General features: G+C 40.0%; 1 protein-coding gene across 1 annotated transcript in view; it reads left to right on the plus strand.

Moving 5' to 3' along the window:
• The first annotated feature begins 11,292 nt into the window (after positions 1 to 11,292).
• Positions 11,293 to 22,670, plus strand: part of kcnc2 (potassium voltage-gated channel, Shaw-related subfamily, member 2) — a 75,707-nt gene continuing 64,329 nt past the window's right edge. Inside the window, 2 exon segments of the mRNA XM_054625094.1 lie at positions 11,293 to 11,592; positions 11,595 to 11,968. Coding sequence (XP_054481069.1) covers positions 11,415 to 11,592; positions 11,595 to 11,968 — 552 coding nt within the window. The 5' untranslated portion in view covers positions 11,293 to 11,414.

The raw sequence follows: 22,670 nt of genomic DNA on the forward strand, positions 1-22,670 counted from the left end.
GAGTAACTTCATCCACATTTTTTAAATTTGAAGCCCACCAAACTCTACTACACTACGAGGTACAACAAAGAAAGTGCACACCTCTGTGTGGTTACCATTGAAAGGATTCAGCAATTGATGTGTTGAAAATGATGTTGTGCGATATGTCGCTACGGTGATCAGCTGAGAATCCCTCCCACTGTACTATGTGCAGTGGAAAACCTAATAAAGAAAATGGTGCCAGAATATTGTTAAGTCAATATTTACCCCATCTCAACAGCTAACGCATCACTAATCCTCTTCACCATTCAGTGAGCTGTATTTGTCATGGTTCCCACTGCAATTATTCAGATTGTTCCTTTTAATATGTCCCTCATCCTCATAATAATGCGGTGCAGCCCACACATAACTTGATATCAGCAGTGATGGATGCGTGAGGCGTAAAACTTCTCATATTACCCTAACACGAAAACGTGCACATGGTCTGACTTATGCATGACTGTGCAACATATTCTCATCACACTTATAAATAGCAGTTTTGTGCGTACATATTGTTTTTTCCTCAGACCTCAGTTCCTCAGACAAACCACATAATAGTCAGGATCGGTACAAATCCCAACATCGGATAGTGCTACATGTTATAGTCTTTGTGCTGACATGAAAATAGAGCCCATATTGCCTTTGCTTTCCTGTCGCCAGTCATCGTTTCTAACACTATCACCTTTTTAAACTTGCCTGATTTTGGAAAGACTACATGTTTTTTTTTTTTACCAGCTCTGTCATTGGTTTGCACCTGCTTGAATGCCGAAAGTGTGTAATCTACATGAAAAGAGTTGGTGGTCGATGCCGCCAATGGTTTTTTTTTCTCTTACCAAAACATTTCCCATGGTGGACAACTTCTGAAACACGGAAATAACTGTTACCAATCATGGCTGCGTTCCATTCAAATGTTACAGCTCAAGGACTGCCTTACTGGGACACTTCAATGGAACAAAACCACTGTTAATATTATTAGTTCCATCTGTGTGTTTCCTGCCATGAGAAGTACAAATGTCAGCAATGAAAAGTGATTATTCCACCATGATTAATGCTACAGGGCAGTAGCCTCGAAGTCTTTATAGACCTAGCTTCTCTGTCGGCTCGTCTAGACTAGAGAAAGTTTGTTCTCATCGTTGCATCTTAACCCTGCACCATCCTGTGCTGCCTCCCTCTATCTGGGATGAGACAAATGATTTCATGACCAAAATACAAAGAAGTCTTGCCATAAACAATGTTGCGTTCCTATTTTATTAATGCACACTAATACTTTACTTTTTTATCTTAGAGGGTGGTGCTGGATGTGATGAGCCTACTTAGACTGCAGAATATTCTAGTGTACTTTGTAGAAGTGTGAACTCTGCCTTGCGGCATGCCGTCTATACATCGAAACATAACTGCATGTTTTTTTTTCTTTAAATCTTTTTTTGTCTCCACATTGTGACTGCATGGTGTTTTCATTTATTTATTCAAGAGGTCAAAGATCATTTGATCAACCAGTGAGACATTCACTCGCTAAAATGTTTCTCCCATTATATTCATATTTAAAATAATTTCTGGGGATGTGATTATGTTTGTGCGACGCCAATATCGAAGAAAGGAATCGGTTATCACTATGCCTTATATTCCACAATTTTCTTTAATAATTTGAATTCCTTATGAGAGGTCACTGTAGAGGGCTTTCAGGTTGTTTCCAAGCTGTCTGTTGTTGGGTAGACATCCAGCTACAATCAGGGTGCTTCTCTGAATATCCAAGTACAATGAAAACATTTAGGTCCTGATTTTTAAAAATAAAATTATAAAAATGATTGTTGTAATTTGTGCGGAGGTCAGTTTATACCCAACATTAGAGTCATGACTGAACTATACATGAATTATGGTGATTAAAGTCAGTATGTATGATGATTTTTGTATCACATGTCCCGGTCTGTTACCGATTAGGACTGCACAGGTGAGGATATATTCTGTCAGCTTCATTTAACTTTGCAGTGTATAATAATAGCCCAAATGTTGATGTAATAAATTAACTAATGTTTGGTCATATTTTCCAAAATGAGATTCCCCTGTAGTATCGCAGTTATTGTCTCATAATATAAGATCCAAGTATGAATTCGTATTGGGAAGCCAACAGATCACTGCCTTATTAGTGGTGATATATTTGACTCATAGACACTGTAGGATGTTGTGGTCTGTTTCATATCTCAACTGTTTTCCTGAATTCTGACACTTAAGTTTTATTTTTTGTGAAATGTTTTGTATCACGCCTCCCTTTTTATGCATACTGTAGTTACATCCCTGTGTTGATGGTTGTGTGTTTCATATGGGGGTGGATTGAGGAAACTCAGAAGAAAATAAAACAACACAAAAAGATGATGCTGTTGGTCTCAACTTTTATTATTTATGTCTATTCATAAATATTGAGAAACAAAACAAAAATACACAGATGTTTTATAAACATTATTAAAGAATTAATTAAGAAATGTCAAGCTCGTGGACACCGAAACAGGTGTTTTCCTTTAATCTGATTGATTAAACCACTGCTCAGGTTGATATTGATGCTGCTTTCAGGTAATTCAGGAATTTCTAGAATTACCAGTTTCCAATGTCAACATTCATGTTGAACACGTTGGCCCTTAATTACACGGAAGTACCTGAAAGCAAGACAAACTTGTCTTTCAAGGCAATTAAACCCTTATCTAATGAGATACATTAACACTGATCCGGAGTCCTGTTTCTGTCCACCTGACAAATATAAGTCCATTATATTATATTTCATATTAGCTCTATTCGCTCTCCACCAACTTCTGAGGTCTAGCTTACGCAAGCTAAGCTAAACTTGCCGCTAACTTTAATTTCCTGTCTGTTGGTCAGGTCACGTTACAGTCTGTTTTCAAATGAAGTGAAGGTATATGGACATGTCACAGCAGGAAAAGCATGTTAACGTAAATCATATGATTATTGACAGCTGAATTCCGTCACTTTCACGACACAGACCTTCTTTCACGGCAGACGTTTTTAAATAGCAGGGGACGAACGCACAGGTGTAATAATATGAATGGTGGCTGAATAAATTGAACTAAGAGGTCTGGTGTTTGGTGTGCTGGCTCACTGGAATAGCTTACTGGGACACTCGACCTACTAGATCTGAGCCATTGTTGAGCCATCAATTACACCTGTGCTTTTCCTGCTCTGACAAGTGAATATATCTAACGTTATTGCAAATGGGCCTTTACTAAAAGTCTCCACAGGCTCCACAGAGACTGTTAGGGGACATGCCAATCAATCACTGTCCCGAGAAGAGGTCTAATCAGGCTTGTCACTAAGAGCAAAATAAGTGAAAGCACATCTGAGGGTGAAACGCTGTGTGTTATACCTCTGAAATAAGATTCTATGTATGTTTTTCATGCTGCTTTCTGTTGCCATCTGTACTGGCAAGTATTTGGCCCCTTGTTTATGTTCCTTCATTCTATTTTCAACGTTTTTAGTACTCACTCTCACCATTTTCCATCTTGATACTGTCACACCTCTTATTTGCATCTGCAGATTCCCAGTCGGCTACAGTGTGTGATCCCTGCACTGGATTCAAGCTGAAGGAAGTGTTGGTTCCCCCTTTGTATCCTGCAGATGGAGCCACAGGTACACAGCTTCAGCAAAGGCGAAAAAGGTAGGAGATGTCCAACACTGTGCACTGGGTGGCATAGGCATATCATTTATATGATATATCAATTTATAAATACTCAGTTTTCAATAATAATGTAGGTATAAGAAAAATATATAATATATATATATATATACTAGAAAACCATAAAATGGCATGCAATCAACATCAAACTGAAGGACAAGCTACCCTCCCCATTAAGTCCAACAAAATGTAAATATTTTCCAAAGCTTCTCCAAAGAAGCCCCCCCTAATCATAACTTATAATTAGACATACAGAGTTTATTAATGACTTTCCTTCATGCAGCGGAGGAAAAAGATCTGGGACTCAACGCAAATTAGCTTGGCTCTCTCAATTAGGAAAGCAACATTGAATCAGCTCAATTGTCTTCCACTGGGACTTCTGCCTAATTCCATCCAAGGGCCTGTGGTTAGCAGGATAATGTGTTTTTTTATTTTTAATTGTACACCATGGTTGGGACTGGAGCTAAACCCGTTTGCAGCAAAGCCTGCATGAGCTGCAAAAAACCCTAATTCTCCCCACAACTCCCTTCAGGGCAAAAGTGGACTTCTAATTGCACCAAAAGAAAAACATTCTCAAGGGTGTTAAAGCGTTTATGAAGTGTTTTTATGTGTAAGGACTGAAATATTATAAGGGTGCTCAGTAGCGCTTTATATGCTTATTGAAACAGATTACATGCTCTTTGATCAATCTAATGACTTGGCTGTAACTGTTAACTGCAATGATTGCTTATGTGATGGACTTCTCCCCAATTTTATTCTCCAAACGGTCTTGGTTATGTTGCCTCAATCAGGGCAATTTAGATTTAAGTGTGGGGGAATAAAACAGGGTAAATGGGAGAAGAGTTATCCAACTTGTTTGCGCTGCTTTTATAGATAATTGTCTTTTTTTTTGTCCGTAAGACATGTATGAAAAAATTGGTCAGACTAGTTGCTGGTTCTTTGTGGTACTCTCATTTCAGTCTTTGACCACTAGTAGCACTTTTGAGCAGTGTTTTTTAGCAATCGTGCCCCCGTTTTCTTTGTATCTCGAGTATGAACCTCGAGTACACTGTCCCACTGACTGACACTTGGTGGCAGTAACGCATGCCAAGAAACATTGCAATGCACTATCAAAAGGCAGGGAAGACGACAGCTAACTTTTTCAACAATAGCCTTTCAATATGTTTACATTCTGTAAAAAGCTCTCTGTTTATAAGTTTTCATTGTTAGTCGTTGTGTCCTCCATACTAGATTCAAATTGCCTTTCAGGGTTGTTGCTGTCTAGTTTACAGATTTTTAATTCACAAGAATGGAGGAAGGAAGTTAACTCTGCGTTTTACAACTTTTAAGACCTAGTGATATAAATAAGTGCTATTTTACTGTTCGTACTCAGAAGTTGTTTCACTTTAAAATAAAAACAAAATCCAACTTTTGGCCACTAAATATAAAGTGCTTCAAAGCCTGGTGCTTTTCTTGTGGAAGAAGATTCCATTGCAGGGAATTGTGGTAAACGTATGATGAGCATTTTTGGGGGGCTTACCCCATACTAGGAATTAGAAATCAGGATGTCTGGACCTCTGCTGCCATAACCTTTCTTTGATTTTCTCCATCTCTTGTGAGTCTCCCAAAATTATGGAATTGCAACACTTAAACACTGGAGTGCCCTTTTAAAAACACATTAAACAAATGTGTAGTTATGCGAGGAGAAATTGATCATAACTGGAATCCATCAGTACATCTTTCGGGACTTGTTTGTAAGATAAATGTTAGTAGTCCCTAAAAGGTATTAAGGACAGCACACAGGTCCCACTGGGCCTTCGTATTGTGCCGCGTTGCCCTCTTACAAGAAATAAGATCTAAGCATGTAAGCATTTCAATTCTTTGGGTCATTATTTGAAGGGTCATTTGAAATATATTTTAAGTTTCAGACAGTGAACTGTCCATTTGGTCCCTGGATGTCCTCCATGTCAGCTGGATTGTGTTGTCAGACCTCTGGGAGTGAGGCAGAGGTATTGTGCCTCATCAGATATAAACCCAGCAGACAGTCTGTTCAGAAAGTTCAGACTGAAAGGGCAGAAATCTCTCCCTGCATCTCTGTGACATGGCCACTGCTCTGTAGTACTGTGAAAGAAAAACATTTCAATAGTATTAATCATCATTCAATTCATTCCTCTGATTTTCAGACTAGGATAAAAAAACAAAACTCTTTATTCTATTGGCCCATTGCCTCTGATTTTTTATTTTTATCATTACCAGCTTCTTGTCCTCTTTTATGGCCTGGATTAGCATTTTCTTTTGAGCACCATTTTTTCCTGTCCAATAGAATAAGACACTGAAGTTTGCTTTTCTTTTCACACAATCCCCTTCTTGCAAAACACGAAACATAATCACATCATGCCCTGTTCTTGTATTTCTGATTGATTCACTTGTGATCTGAATTTGAACCAGCCAAGGCTGAATGTCTAGCCGTCAGCCCCCTCTGGGACTGATCCTGTGGCTCTACTTGGGGGGAAAATGGACTGGCCAAGGACCATGGCTTTTCTTTTTTTTTCTTTTTCACTCTCCAGTTCCCGATAAAGATCAGCAATCTGGCTGCTCTATTTTTAGTGAAGATATTACAGGGAGGGAGAAGGGGGGACTCTGAATGCTATTTGCTTCCTGTGTTGGTCAGTGCAAGGATGGCTGTTTATAGGCAAGAACCGTCTTGACCCACTGTAGTCCCCAATGCTTCATCACCTGTGATGAATGACCTCGTTAGTAAAACATTAAAACACTCCCAATTTCAAAATCCACCAGCTGTTTCATTTTAAACTGAAATGGGACGCAGCAGGTTGTGGAAAATGAGTAATGTTACCACAGTAGACTGTCGTTTTTAATGTAGTGTTTGACCTAAATAGACCTCTGTTGGTGATCATTGATATTTCCTGTAAGCTTGAACCTGTCCTGTAACTGCACTGAAACTGTAATAGCTCTAAGGGACTCCATGGAAGATCTACTCCTTGATCCACCACAGTAAAAGCCAAATCAACTTAAAAATGACTGCAGTTTCAATAAAGTACTTAACATATAGTTGATTGATTGTAAATGTTCTTATATCATATAAAAGATAAGATTAAAGTATTTTTAAACAGTTTTCTGCAAGTATGACTCAATCTAATGGGTCAAAAATATACATACAGCACAGCAACTCCCAGTACTGTATATAAGAGAGGATAAGATAAGATAACATTATCCGTTATTAGTTCCACAGTGGGTTAATTTGCAGTATTACAGCAGCAGAGTGGATAGTGCAACAGTAAGAGAAAGTAAAATAAATAAAATAAATAATAATATAATTAAGTAATCAAGCATTAAAGGAATAACAAATATGTAAACCGTAAAAAATGACAACAACAACAACTAATAAAACTAAATCACTAAATGAGGTATAATCTGACTGAGTGGTCGGGTTCACATTATTGCACATATGAAGTAGGAAATGTGCAGTGTGAGTTTTTATATTGCACAGTGGTATACATTGATATTGATACTGCACATGAATAACTGAATGAATGAGTCATTTGCCTGTTTTTTATAAATAATGGGGGTGTACTCCTGCTATTTTATCTGTCATGGCCTTGCTTAGCTGTGCATTCTTTTTTTGTTGTCAGGTTATAAACGCTTCACAACCCAAAAAATGATGTTGGAGCATTTAAGCATGCGGCTCTGCTTTAGCATGGCTTCACCCCTCAGCTCACGCTACCATTGTTGCAAGTTTAACTGATGAACAAAGTGACATCAGCCACATCAGCTGCTGCTCGTTTCCATTATTTTTCATTGTAGTTTAATAGAAACCTTAGTAAACTAACGCCAACTGTCTCTAAAACATTTGTCACTCTTGCTGCCCAGCAGTGCTATCTGTCTCAGTACTAACATTCAATTCAACACCAGATTACCATCATCTCAACACTCCTGTCCTTGTAAACTACTGGAGCTTGCAAATTAAGCATTTTCACAACGACCATAAAGTACATATAACAAGAAAATTGGGTATTGGCTGCTCAAAATGTTGAAACAATCTCCCAGATGAGATTCCATGTGAATTTCCAAATACATAATTAACCTGTGGGCTAATGGCTTTTGTGACCAATTAGTTAACTTTATTCCTGCTGGCATTGTTGACCAATTCCCTCGGCTAGTTAAGGCCCAATGAATCCAGATTAAAATGCTGAAATATGTCAGCATAGCCCATACCGACCAACATTTTGATTTTTAAATTTTAATTAATTTAAAGTCATCTTTAAACCTAGAAATAGAAATTCTCAGCAGATTTGATCGAGACGAGTAATGAGTAATTGGGTTGCTCAGAGGTCGCAGTTTTACAAAGCGGCCTAACATCAGGGAATAATGATGCATGTAATTATAGCTGTGCTGCCTGCTGTGTCTCCTCATTGATTGAGCTGTGCTTAGATTCCCTAAAGATTACACTCTTGCCTACTCGTACGCTATAGAGAGTGGAGACTGACGAATAAAGGGACTTGTGGCAGTCAGTGTGCTGAGTTTTGTAGCATTTTTCTCTCTGTCACATTTTGAACTTGCATTAGGGCTTATATCTGTGTGGGAGGATAAAGAAGGAGAGATAACGTCTGGAACTGCACGATTAGTCAAAAGGCATGTGAACCTACAGACAGACTGATTGAGGACCCCAATTAAATGTCAACATAAAAACAAAAGCTGGATTTAATCATTTTTACATTGTTAAAAAGTTAATTTAGGTCTTGTTTCTGAGGACATAAGCAAAATGAATGTAGCTTTTATATAATGATGTCATACCAAGTGTATACCTCTTCTTATGCTACTGCTACTTATACTACATCCTCTACTATAAGCTGTTGCTACTACTAAGGTACTGCCTGCCTCTATACTTAGCAGTAGTATTGCTATGGCCTCCACTACAATTACTTCTATAAGTACTGGTATTAGTGGGGCATGGCATGAGTTTAGTCAGAGCAGTGAACTCCCACTGACATCAGCTGCTTCATTCACAATCAGTGACTCATTCTCCACGTGCTGGGCTACCAGCTGACTTGTATCATTAGATCAGAAGCGTGCAGGTGCACAGCGTGGCCTTTATAACCTGACACTTTTCACTTTTACTCCGTGGGTACCTTCATGACAACATCATTTGACAGGAGGCACACCAGCTTTCTTCATCCTTTATCTCCTCTTATGTGATCAAGCTTTTGGTTTTGTTGACATTATAAGAAATACATTCCTGAAAATGTATATAATGCATGCAAATGTAATAAAACCCAATTATGTATGTTTGTATGTTATCAGGCAAAGATGCATTAAACTAAAATCCCTACCAGTGGGAAATGAAACCGCCCATACACGTGCTGATTGGTCCCTTAGACCAGAGTGGATCTTAGATTAGAAACCACCAGAAGACGACACAAGCTGCAAAAGAGTGGTTGCAAAATGGTCGTTGCCTTCATCGTCTGTGTCTCCTTTGTTTCGCCTGATTTTATGACGACTTTTAAAAATGAAGGGAAAAGTTGACTTTAATACTCAGAACTCATTTTAAAGAAGAAACGTTTTGACTTTCACTCATTTGTAAATTTCTGTGACATACTATTAGATTATTGGTCAAATTATTACATTATTGGCTTGTATTACATTTTGATAGGTTGACTGCACATTTACTACATTTTCAGGAAGCTGTGACATTATTGGGTGCTATAAGACCTAATGTTTGTTCGTGTATGTGTTGTTTTTGAGAGACGCCTATTCTTTCTACTGACTGATCGTTATATCGACTAGTCTCAGCTTTGCTCCACCATCACTACTGTTGACCTATAAAGTCAGGGGAGCACAGGTCACATGTACCTGATGCTGTCGGGGATAAAAGGGATTTACACACACATGTTGAGAGAGGATGTTAATGCTCAAATACAAGGCAGTGCTGTTCCGGCTGTGGCGTAGTGGAGAGCAAGGTAGTTCTCCAATCAGAGGGTCGGTGGTTCGATACCCGGCTTCGGCAGTCGATGTGTCCTTGGGCAAGACACTTAACCCCAAGTTGCTCCCGAAGGCTTGCCATCGGTGTGGACTGGATGTTGCATGAATGTTAGTTAGAGTCTGATGGTGGCACCTTGCATGGTAGCCTGTCATCAGTGTGTGAATGGGTGAATGATATGTAATATACTACTGATTGTAAGTCGCTTTGGATAAAAGCGTCTGCTAAATGACTGTAATGTAATGTAATGTTCCCTCACTGTGATGCTCCGAGGAAAAAAACATCCTTTCCTCTTAAACACACATGTGAAATCCCATGAGCCTATAAGAATAAATGAATCCAATTAGACCAGTAGGTAATCATAACCCACTGGAGCAGTTTGAGGATGAAAACAATCAAAGTATGCTGTTAGCTGTCATCATAGTTTAAATAGTTTTATACCACGGTCTGCGGGAATACTCGATTCTGATTGGCTGCAGGGTGTGCATTAACTCCTGATATACGGACACCTGGACAAGTAGTTCCGTCAAATTGTCTGTTTACCGTTCTCAATTAATGCGCGCTGGCGTATCGTCTCTAAAATTAGTAACCATAACAACGGGACCGCAGTCAAAGCCGTTTACAATTTATTGCAACACCGCAACAAAGTAACAATGAGTGATTTCAACATTTCTTTTAATTTATTTGGAGAATATGACAACTTCGATGACTGGGATGCAGCATGAAAAAAGAAAAAAAAAAAAAAAAAGCGGACTATAATACCTCCCGCTACCTCCCGTTCTAAAGTCGTAGCTATGGTTCGTCCTAATTACTGGAGGAGTGAACAACGTTTCCGTTGCATGAGAACCCAACGGGCGTGTAATGGTGGTTCCGGGTATTAGTCAGACTCTCAGGCGTAACCAGGGAAACAAAGTTATGCTTTGTGGAAAACTTTATATTTGAATTGTAAAACGCATGAAAATATAAATTAATGCTCTTAATTTGGTCACCGTTGGTAAGTGACCGTGGTATAAGCGGGATAATGCCCTTCGCGTCGGACGGTTCACGCCTCCACGTCGTCCATTAATTCCTGATAATGGACACCTCGTCGGGCATTATCCCTTACATAGTAAATAGTTTTTTTATGTGAATCTCCCCCAGTTTGTTTGTTTATAATAATCATCTGCTCAAATCAAAGTGAACATTGTTGTTTCGTCTGATAATCTCTCAGCAGACAAACTGAGTTTCCTGATTGGTTGTTAAAACGAGAAGACTCTTTTTCCCGGAAAGCTGATTTGGTTTGTTTTTATCGAGCCAAGACGGTGACACCGGAACTGGAGATGAGAGCTGATTTCCCCGAAGCCAAAGAAACAACAACAACACTGACATCTGAAAAAAACGTGTAACTCTGGTATCTCTGGTATCGCGTTACATGTGTTGGGAATAACGACGCTGACGAGCGGCTGTGCGTCTTGGAGAGGGGCAGGACGCCGGGGACGCGCACCGGAGGCAGTCTGGTAGGAGCCATTCAACACATTCATCACATCCAACACCCCGAGCACCGGCTGTGGTATACGAGGCAGCGATCCATCCTTCACAAACAATGGACATCTTCCTCGGCCCCCCCAAATAGCCTCGACAGCGTCGGAGGAGGGAGATCGGAGATGCTGCGCACAAAATCAAAAACCCTGGAGCTTCTCTGATCAGGACTGTGTGTGTGTGAGCGTTTACCTCCGGACTTCAAGTCATGTCTGATACAGAGCGATGGGCAAGTTTGACGACAACGAGAGGATAATCCTCAACGTGGGGGGCACCAGGCACGAAACCTACAAAACCACCCTGAAGACCCTGCCGGGGACGCGCCTGGCCCTGCTTGCCTCCGACTCGGACATCGACTCCGTGCTGGATCAGCTGCAACAAGTCCCCGGCTTCATCGAGTACAACCCCGGACCAACGAGTACTTCTTCGACCGCCACCCGGGTGTCTTCGCCTACGTGCTGAACTACTACCGCACCGGGAAGCTGCACTGCCCGGCGGATGTGTGCGGACCTCTGTTCGAGGAGGAGCTCTCCTTCTGGGGCATCGATGAGACGGACGTGGAGCCCTGCTGCTGGATGACTTACCGGCAGCACCGGGACGCGGAGGAGGCTCTGGACGTGTTCGAGCTCAACGTGGACAACGGGGAGGACGAAGACGAGCTGGGGAAGAGGCTGGGCATCGAGGACGTGGCTGCTGACGGTGATGTCAGCCTGTGGAGGAAGTGGCAGCCGAGGATCTGGAATCTATTCGAGGATCCGTACTCCTCCCGGGCAGCGAGGGTAAGGACGCACCGCTGAGTCTCTGGGGCTCTCCACAGTTACACCTCATCCCCACCTTCATTCACATTAAAGTCCACATGCACACGTTAGTATAACCACAAATATCCCATAAAAGGTTAAAAAAAACAACTCATTTATAAGTTGGTATAAAGTGTCAGAAACTTATGCACACGTTAGTATAACCACAAATATCCCATAAAAGGTTAAAAAAACAAACTCATTTATAAGTTGGTATTTTCCTTTAAAAACGTGAGATGTTTTTTTCATCTTTTTCCACATGCACACGTTAGTATAACCACAAATATCCCATAAAAGGTTAAAAAAACAACTCATTTATAAGTTGGTATAAAGTGTCAGAAACTTATTTTCCTTTAAAAACGTGAGATGTTTTTTTCATCTTTTTCCACATGCACACGTTAGTATAACCACAAATATCCCATAAAAGGTTAAAAAAAACAACTCATTTATAAGTTGGTATAAAGTGTCAGAAACTTATTTTCCTTTAAAAACGTGAGATGTTTTTTTTCATCTTTTTCCACATGCACACGTTAGTATAACCACAAATATCCCATAAAAGGTTTAAAAAAAACAACTCATTTATAAGTTGGTATAAAGTGTCAGAAACTTATTTTCCTTTAAAAACGTGAGATGTTTTTTTCATCTTTTTCCACATGCACACGTTAGTATAACCACAAATATCCCATAAAAGGTTTAAAAAAAACAACTCATTTATAAGTTGGTATAAAGTGTCAGAAACTTATTTTCCTTTAAAAACGTGAGATGTTTTTTGCATCTTTTTTTCAACCATTCATAGTGGATGAATGATGCTGATACAAGTTATGTCACTACTGAAGTAATTTGCCTCATTTCAAGATGGCACTTGTTTTAGAGCTTGATTTGGGAACAGGTGCAATAATTTTATTCTATTTTTATTTTTATTTTATTGTATAATATGTGTATTTATTATCTGTTTCTGTGTAGTTGAGCTGCTGCAACACTTGAATTTCCCCCATGGGGATCAATAAAGGAATATAATAATAATAATCACTTATAAGAAAAAGCAGATTTTTCCACTTTGTCACATAAGCAAACAAGGTGTTAACACAGTCAGGATGGATATTGATAGCTGCAGTGTATTTTAGGTCCTGGAGGCCTGTGCCAAACAGAGTCTATAGCCCACATTTGTTGCACTCTGATGCTGTTTATTTTAGTCATGCATCCAATATCCGTGTTAATCTGTTGTGGCAGTTGTAAGGATCTTGTTTATTGGGCTCCGTTTCTAGAGATGTCACTTCAACAGTCACAGCGTGTTAGTTTCCTGTTTGGATCTCATTCAGAAATGCTTGATTTCTGATCTACGCAAAATAAATGTGTGTGGGACTGAAATGAGCGCAGTGTCTCATGCTGGGAATAAGAGAGATGTTAGCTTATAGGCCACATGTGGTGTTTTCTGTGTTTCCTTTTTGATCTTCATTTGTTTTTGTTTTTTACACTCCGGCAAGTAATTTACACGTAACACACAAGTGTGTTGTGAATTACAAGTTTAGGTTTTGAGGTTTGATCTGGATGGAGTGCAGTTCATAAGCATGCATGCTGAAATGTGACATCCCAATCAACAAAACTGATAAACACCAGTTTGAAAATAACACTTCACAAACATGAGTTATTCTCCGTTTTTATAAATCAATACATCAGCTGTTCATCAGTAGTTTTTGAATCCTTAAAATCCAGTGTGCTGAATGGACTTATATCATTACATTACATTACATTACAGTCATTTAGCAGACGCTTTTATCCAAAGCGACTTACAGGAAGTGTATTCAACATAGGTATTCAAGAGAACTACTAGTCACCAGAAGTCATAAGTGCATCTCCTTTCTTAAACAAGCATCTTAAAGCATAAGCCAGAGCAAAAATAGTTACCAAAACAATAATTGCAACAGACTAATACGAATATAATAAGTGCTACAAACTACTACGATATCAGCTATCAAAGACCCACTAGCTAACTCACAATCGCTCTGTCAGCACTTTTGCCGTAGTTTGCGCTATTAGTGCTGTTAGCTCACGGTCAACATGTTGAGAGTCGTTTAGGCAATAGAAATGCGCCAATCTCAGATATTGCACCTTTAATTAAGTTAAGTTTGACTGGTGTGTTGTTTAAAAAAAATATTATAACCAAGTAGCTAAAGAAAGAAAACTCTCTAATGATCAATCAATGACTGGTTTGGGTGTGGCCAGAGGGGACATTGCCTGATAGTTTCAGCCCCTAGAGGGCAGTGCTCCAGCAGCTTTCTGCTGGAGCACTGCCCTCACACATTACCCCCTTTGAGGACCAATATACTACAAACATTGTGAATGAATGACAATGAATTTTTGCCTCTATTTCTGGTGGCTGATACTTTGTTGAAAAAATCTTTGTATATTCAGTTTGATTTGAATTCATGGCAAAAAGCAAAGCATTTATATTTTCTGCCATACTTCAAATTATTCAAATTATTTGTAATTTCAGAAGCCTCCCAAACAATATTTAAAGAAATAGTTTTACGTTTTGAGAATTACATTTACGCTATTCACTTTATCGCTGATTTCCTTTTTGTTTTTCTTTATGCTAAGCTAACCAGTTGCTGGCTGTAACCTTTTATTTACGGTACCGACATGAGAGTGGTGTCAATCCCCTCACAGTAAGAAAGATATTAATCTTATTTTACAAAATGTTGAGCTATTCTTTTCAAACATCTTTAGACACAAAAACTCTTAGCTAAAGTAAAAAATTATATGAATACATTAAGGACCACGTCAGAGCATCATTGACTCTGACTGGGGCAAAAAAACGCAGCAGAAGGTTTGACAACGGGAGTACTGTACGTCAATCTTGTTAAATAAGAAAACACGTTATTAACGAAAGCTTTCCTCAGAGTTGTATGTTTCTACTTTTACGTTTACATTTTATGTAATGTTACGTTTGACAGCAAAGTCTAGGAGTTCTGAAGGAACCTGAGCAATTCTTGGTTGCTTAACGTTTAACATGGTGAAACAAGTAACAGCTAGGTTACACTGCTGAGATAATGTTAGTGGGCTCAAGAAAACTAAAGAAACTAAATGAACCCAATCAACTAATTGTGGCGTTATTGTGAAATAAAACGTGAGTTGCTCTAACGAGGGCAACCTAATGACGTCAAAGTAAACACCATCACAATCGGAACATATACATGTCTGCTCGTGTTAACTGATGACTCAGCCCAATGCCTCATGGTTGATCGTAGTTATGGCAGCGGCTGAAAACACGTACAGAAAATGATGCTCTCGTAGTAGCTTTCAATGAATTTTAAATACATACCCATCTAACTTTATTATCTACAGCAACCATTTACGTAATTTAGTATGAGCGACCATGGACACATTCGGCTCAAATTCCCACCACAGTAAAGGTGTCTCTGTTAGATGGCGGAACACACAAAGCAGTCGTTGGATTTATCTATAATAACCTAGAATTCTTTGATTAAGTGGGATCAAACTCATCGTCAAATCAAACTGTTTCTCAACTGTAAAAAAAACACCAGTAAACCTTTCTTCATACCAACGACAAAAACAGAGCAGAGTATAGTGTAGGTACATCATTCCCCCTCTTTATTGTGTACAGGTTGCTATTAAACAGGATTGCATGGACTTTTATATGAGATGTGGATGTTTGAGGAAGGGAAGCATTGGTGGAGAGAAGATGGCTCTCCATCATGCAGTATGTTTTTTGTAGGGGTTGGTTGGATATAAGAGAAGTATTCGTACATCTTTGATATACAATATATTTTAGGGAACAAGTGAATTGACCCTTGAACTATCATGCTACAATCCAGATTTTCAGTTCGTCCAGAAAAATGAAAATTTGAGATATGGAACCCAGAAACTTAACTGTACAGTTATCCTTGAGCATTCCCAGAAATCAGTCAGTGATTGGCATCAGTGATGAGTTTGGCCTGTTGATTCAATCACTATGTAATTGTTTCCTCCATCGCCCAATTCCAGAGTCTGTCTGCCATCCAGACTTTAAACTAAAGGGGAGGGGTTTGGGCTGGTGGAGTGTGTGGTGTAGGTGAGGCTGGTATTCGCATTGACCTTGCCCCACCTCACTTGTCTTCCTCTTGCAATCCATCAGTAGCCGTTCAGTAAGGATGAAGGCAGAGATTTGTTTTTATGTGTAAAAGGAATACTGATACAGGATGTGTGCTTTAGAATTAGAAGATACTTTCAGAGTGTAATATCTCAACTCAATATTACACCTAGATATCATCCTTAAAGCTAGGGGATTAACATTATATTACAGCTTTACAGCCACAGGTTAAAATCATTATTTTTTTAAAGGGAAACTGGAGATGACCACAAACATTCTTTCAGTCTGTCGTCGCCTTGTACTCTTCCACAAAATATCCATGGTAATATCTTGTAAATGCTTTCCGGCGATCACCCTGCAGACGGAGGAACTAGCGGGTATGTAAATATTGAGTTAGTTTCAGCGACGCTTCACTGGCAGAAGGGAGCTGAATGAGCCGAGCTCTTGTGTTTACAACACGCATACATCTGTCTCCCCGCACCCAGCACTCACCCAGTATGCACACGCATATTAAGTCACGCCACATTTCCCTGTCACCAATACCACACAGACGGGAGCATCTGTTTTTTCAAAGTGCCTCCAAAGCTCCGTTGCCTGCGTGGGAACCACGTTTCCCGATGGCGATGGTGGTCCACCTGCATTCAGGTCACGCCTGAGATCGGTATCACAGAGGCAACATGCTTGAATGCCGCTCCACCTTAATGCCTTTGTTTGCTCTGTTATTAAATCACCAGCTGGCTTTTGGTTAACCTTTTTAAAGTAACTTCCATACACAGAAAAAAAGCGTTGTGTATGTGTGAGATAACGCTTAGTGTGAAAGCTTGCATGCGTCTAAAAGAACACCCTGGGGTGCAGTAATCCGCCCATGACAAGGCGTTAATAGAGAGTAGTGTTGAGTTATCCTCCATGGAATGAAAGGTGTGCCAATGGAAAGCCTAGTGCTGTTACACACTTCACCTTTGACCCCGGCACCACAGATGGGACAGTATTAACTGTAAGGTGCTCTTTAACAGCAGACAATCGGTCTCCATTAGCAGAAAGACTCTGAGTGATTATAGACTATGACATGTACTAAAGACATCTTTTGTGTCAGATTAAATAAGGTTGGCCAACTCAATTCTGAAAAAGTTGTCTTCTTAGGTGAGCTCTTCTCCAGTACAAACAGTACTTTATCAGGAAATTTGTTGCAATTAAAATGTCAAAATGAAAGTTTAATAAAAACAAAAACTAAGAAACGTAGAAACGTAGAAATAAAACAACAAATGAATGAAGAGGATGTGGGTTTGTATTTTTACAAGTCTACTGCATCTTAATACAGGTGACCAAGCACCATCGTTGTCTATCATAGTCTCATTTTAATTACAATAATTACAATATATTTGAACTAATATAACAATTCATTAACTTCATTAAAAGCAGAATAACTGATATCAGACTGTAACTCAGTGTCGGATCCGCTGGGCTGTCAGAGAGCCTTTCTGGGTCTGTTTTCTCCAGGTAGGCTGAAAATCCCCCAAAAGTCCGATCTGTCCCTTTAACCAGCTCGTTCTGGAGTGTTCATGTGCCAGCAGTCAGCAGTAGCAGGCGTTTTTTCACTGGGCTCCCCACGCTGTTTCTATTGTTGTAGCTGTCCTGTTTCTCTCTCCGCACTCAGTGCTGCCTCTTTAATCTGCATGCAGTGTGTGTTTAACAACGGCTGTCGGTGTGTGTTCACTTGTCTGCGTGAGATAGAAAGAACGAGAGCTTCTGTTTGATTTTCCTGTTAATGATTGTGTTTTTTAGTTGTTTTTTTTCTCAAATGAAAAGAGTGAGACTACAGGCCTAGTATATGGCTGTGTGTGTAGATGTATGTGTTCTCCAATGTGTTAATCTGTTTGTTTGTTCCTCTCATATCTCTGTAGTTGGCCATTGCTGGATTGGGATGGTAATAAAAAAAACAAAATTAAAAAAAAAGCATCACCTTTGTCATATCCCATGTCTGCGCCCTGAGGCAGAGGTTAACCAATGCCTGACTTTGTAGTCCCCCCCCCCACATCACACACACCTCACCATCACCCGCCCACGCACCCCCCCATCCTTCCATGATCCCATCTGAGACTGCAGCTTGCTTTTCTTCCACTTAAGAGGTTACAAACCCAAACCGTCTGGGTGCTGCCTGCCGCACGCCTGAAGATACCACAGCCAGGCTGCACGCTCAGCCTCCCTGTTGTCATGGCAACATCATCGCTCATCACCACAGCCTGTTTTCATTCAGATCCGTCCGGTCTGTGAAACTGATTGATTTCAGAAACCTGCTCGACCATGAACCCTTATTGCTCAGTAACCCCCTGCGTGCTAGCTTGTTAGTTTTGAGGCAGCGATGCAAAAATAAGAAAGGGTGTTGGAGCATCACTAACCGATCCATGTGTGCATGTCTCTTTAACTGCTTTCTTATTGTTGTCAGAGGTGATACGTGGTGATGTGCCTCAGCCTATTTACTTTTTGTTCTAGTCTAACCAGAGCTACAGGTGTACAAGGGTCTGCCGGCCTCATCAGAAAGCCCAGTGGAATCAGAGATTGAGGTTGGCCGATCCGCTGCAAACAGACGGCACGGCCTCACTGAGTAAATACAGTCTGACGTGTAAACAGCAGCAGACCTGACGCTGGGTATGCGAGAAGGGCAAATGGCTGCCCGAGCGTGGGCGGTGACGGCACGCCGCTGGGCATGTTTGTAGCCGCTGCCAGCCACATTAATCTGTCCCGCCAATCATCACCCTGCGCTGCTTTGGTGGACTATAATAGCTCAGTGTACAGGAGCAGTGTGGACTGCTTTTTAGTATGAGGAACACTTTTGGTTGTTAAAGGTGTAATGTGAGAAGTCTGCTTCTTCTTTTTTTCTTCGACATTTGGCAGTGTATTTGTTGCTAAGCGCCCATTCAAGCACTGCAGTTTGCATTTATCAGCCGTCAGAGATGTGGCGTTTGTGATGTCTTCTTAACCGGTAGTTCACTTCGCCCTTTTCGGATAGTTTTCTCAAGCATACTGGCTGTAGAAGAATGTAATATCTGTGACATCGCCCTACATTTATGGGGAAGAGAAAGTTTATAATTTTCTATATGGGTGCTCTTGGAAGTTACCTTAGCTACAAAATCCAAATGTGTTCAGAGGCGACGAAGCCTGTAAAGAACTGGAGTGGTTGAAGCAAGCAGCAACCACCATGGCTGTTACACCTGTCAATCAAGCACACAATCACCAGCAACATACTGTATTTAATCCTTATATTCCCTTAATAGAACAAAGATTATCCAAATTACCATCACATATACAAGATAAACAGGTTACCACTAAGATCATAATTACATAGTCAGAGATAAATTATTTTTGGAGTTTGCAGTTAGGAGCAATAATAGCAATTAAAAATATATTTTTTGTGAAAGTGATGGCTGAGAAAAACACCCTTCATCAATTCAATACATTCAGGGGTTTTGAGCTTCCAACCTTACTTGGTCTGGTATGACTAGTAGCTTATAGTGGGTAATGTTGGCTAAAAGTTGCAAACTTAAGGTATTGCTGTGTAACAAATGTCCATTAACTAACTTTATGACCCTTCTTGGCTTTTTGACTATGACACTTAATTTTAGAAAGTCACAGAGGTCTCGTTAACTATTTATGGGAAATCTAAGGTATTCCAACATGGGTCTTGTCTTCATCCTTATTGCCATGTTAGTTGCTGAGATCTGGGAATGCGTTGGCCTTTGTAAAAAGAACCAAAACTGCACAAAGAACACAGTCAGAGGAAACCCCCTACTTAGTCAAACCTATTTGGCTTAACTAAGCCAGTTAAGACACTGCGCCATGTAAATATTGTGCAAAAATACATATTTGAATAGTTTGGACCCATGTGACTTTTAAGGACGAATATTTGAACATAATTTTTGGCCAATTTTGACAGACCTATTCCAAGGTTTTATTAGCTATTGATTTAGCATTTATTATTAACAACATTTTTGGTGTGCTGTTGGTTTTACCTTAAAATAAAAGTAGCCGTTGGGTCGTCTCATCGTCACCACTTTTGGCTGGCATAAAACTCTAAAAATATGATGCAAGTTGTAATAAACATGAATTATCCTCTAAGTCGGTCATTGACTTGAACACTCAGCTGTGGCAATTGTTGCTTGGTTTAGGCACTGCAGTAAATTGCAGTTCATGCCAACTTTTGTGAACAGGATATAATGTAGTGTCATCACGATTGTACTTTATTGTATTGTTTTGACTCGTATGATGATGCAGTGAGCGTCCACCACAGACAGAAACGATGAAGTGCAGGAGTGTGTTTTTGTGTGCATACAAAAGGGAAAGCGAGAGTCTTGTTGGATAGTTAATGAAGGAGACTCGTTCTGTATGCATGATTGGAACCCTTTGCATCACAGTTGTACACTATATACGGCCTCCCATCAGGCCTTGCTCTCTCTCTCTTTCTCTGTCTGTTGATCTCACACACACACTCCAGCGAAATGAAGAAAATGCTCACACTGTCTCTTGCAAAAGGACTTTTAAATTATTACGCAGTAGATTAAAGTGCCAGACTTGGCATATATGATGACTGTGTTACTCGGAGGGCTTGAACTGGGTCTCCATGACTGATTCAATCCCTTTGTGTGGCATTTTGTATAAAATATATATAATATATATAATTGTAGAATATTCATAGGGCAATTAGAAACCTGTTTTAAAAAAGAATAATGTAATTTAAAGTAGTTTTATCACATTTGCCTGGAGTCGTTTAAAATGATTGTATCTCAAAATCTTTGCCTTTGACGTCCATCCTACGTATGTTGGTTATAAATACTCAAAGCATTCTTTTTTTTTCAGTTTAAACATTTAAAAAGGAGAGAGGCAGGAGGGATGACGTATAGACGCCGTTAAGGATAAAAGAGAAATGGATTGTTGGTAACCATGACTATGAAAATCTCTTCGTCCTTGATGTAATAGCTAGCAAAAGGCAGACAAAAGCCTGTCTCTGCTCTCAGAAAGGTCAGTTTTGCAAATTAGTGACACCACCAGTCTGCATGATAAGCATTTGATTACGAATGAAGCATTTTGAAGCATGAGTGCATGTATTATTTTCCGTCAAGGCAGTTCTCCTCTTTGTCTCATTAAAAGTTTCTCCAGGTGTGAATTCAACAGAGTGTACGACATGAGCAGTGCATTTGTGAACTTGCTCTCACCCATCTTCTTCCTACAATTTCCAGGCTGGGTTTCTACAGGTGCACGCCTGACAAAAAAATAAAATAAAAACAGCACAAGGGTTAGTCATGAGATCTTGTAAGGTGTTAAAAGGTTGTGTGTTGGTAGTGGAAATGTGCAAGAAAAGAGTTCTTGGCGTGACACTCACCTCAAAATGGAAGACATGGTGGGTGGGTTCCACTAAATGCATACAACTCAATGTCAATTGGACAAGCTTTATTGCTCAATTTGCAAACAGAAAATTGATGTCACCCGGAGTGAAGACGGCGAGGAGTGCTGTCAAAACTGGAGCGGATCAAAGAGGAGGATTCTTTGATGTCCATCTCAGCAGGCGGACACCCTGCCAGAGACCGGATTATATGGTAGATAGATACGCTTCAGAGTCAGAAGTGCACTTAGGAATGGGTTAGATTACAGTTCAGTACCATGCATTTATGGATGTGATGGCATGCATGCTAAAGGTGTGCTCTCCCCGTCTTCTGTGCACCGCCCGCCGACCGCCAGGAGGGGCCCCGATGATCCACTACAGACGTGCCCTTTGTTTGGGCTTAATGCTGAATAATTAATGCTCATCAATTCACTCTAAAAGATTGAGCTCTTCCCAAGGACAATGGATTTACTGAAAGTTCTTTTCTCTGGCACAAACTGCACAACCCGGACGCTCACGCATTAAAAGGTAATTAATAAAATCCGACTGTCAGGCTGCTTTGTGTTTCTTGACAATGTCCCAGTTGACTGGCTGAGTCGCTATGGTATAGAACGCAGCGGGAGTTCAATGACACCACGGGCTGTAATTATAAAGCTTCTTGGTACAGAGAGTTGCTCCTATTGACAAAATTCTAAGAAAGTTCTTGGAATTATGACGTTTTATAAGAATTTCCCCTTTAAAGTTGAGACATCCTGATCCTGGTAAAGATATAAGTTATTCACAAAACATCTTAGTCCCCATGAGAGCTCCTTAGGTGAAAAACTAAGAGTAGTGAGGAGGACTTTTAAGAGGCTTAAGAGTTTCTCAAGCAGAGAGAAATGGTGGAAAGAGAGGTAGGAGACGTATTCTCCATACGCTGAATGATAGTGATGAGACGCTACAGATTAGATTTGCGGTCCATCTCATAGTGCTAAGAAATAAAAGTGATCACACACAGAAAAATTGTGTGCAGTAGTCCAACCTCTGCGCCTTTCTCTTTACACAGAAAGCACAAAGCGAGCAACACTGATCGTTCCTCAGTCCAAAAGTCTACATTTATTGAAAAAAGATAGATGTAATAATTTCCAAAATTCACTACAGGTTTTTATCCAGCAAAATATTCGACTTCAAGCCATATTTGTTGGTGTTTTTAAAAACACTTTTATTGCCGTCACTAACTG

The sequence above is a fragment of the Anoplopoma fimbria genome, chromosome 23 (genome assembly GCF_027596085.1).
Source record: "Anoplopoma fimbria isolate UVic2021 breed Golden Eagle Sablefish chromosome 23, Afim_UVic_2022, whole genome shotgun sequence".
Classification (NCBI taxonomy): Eukaryota; Metazoa; Chordata; class Actinopteri; order Perciformes; family Anoplopomatidae; genus Anoplopoma; species Anoplopoma fimbria.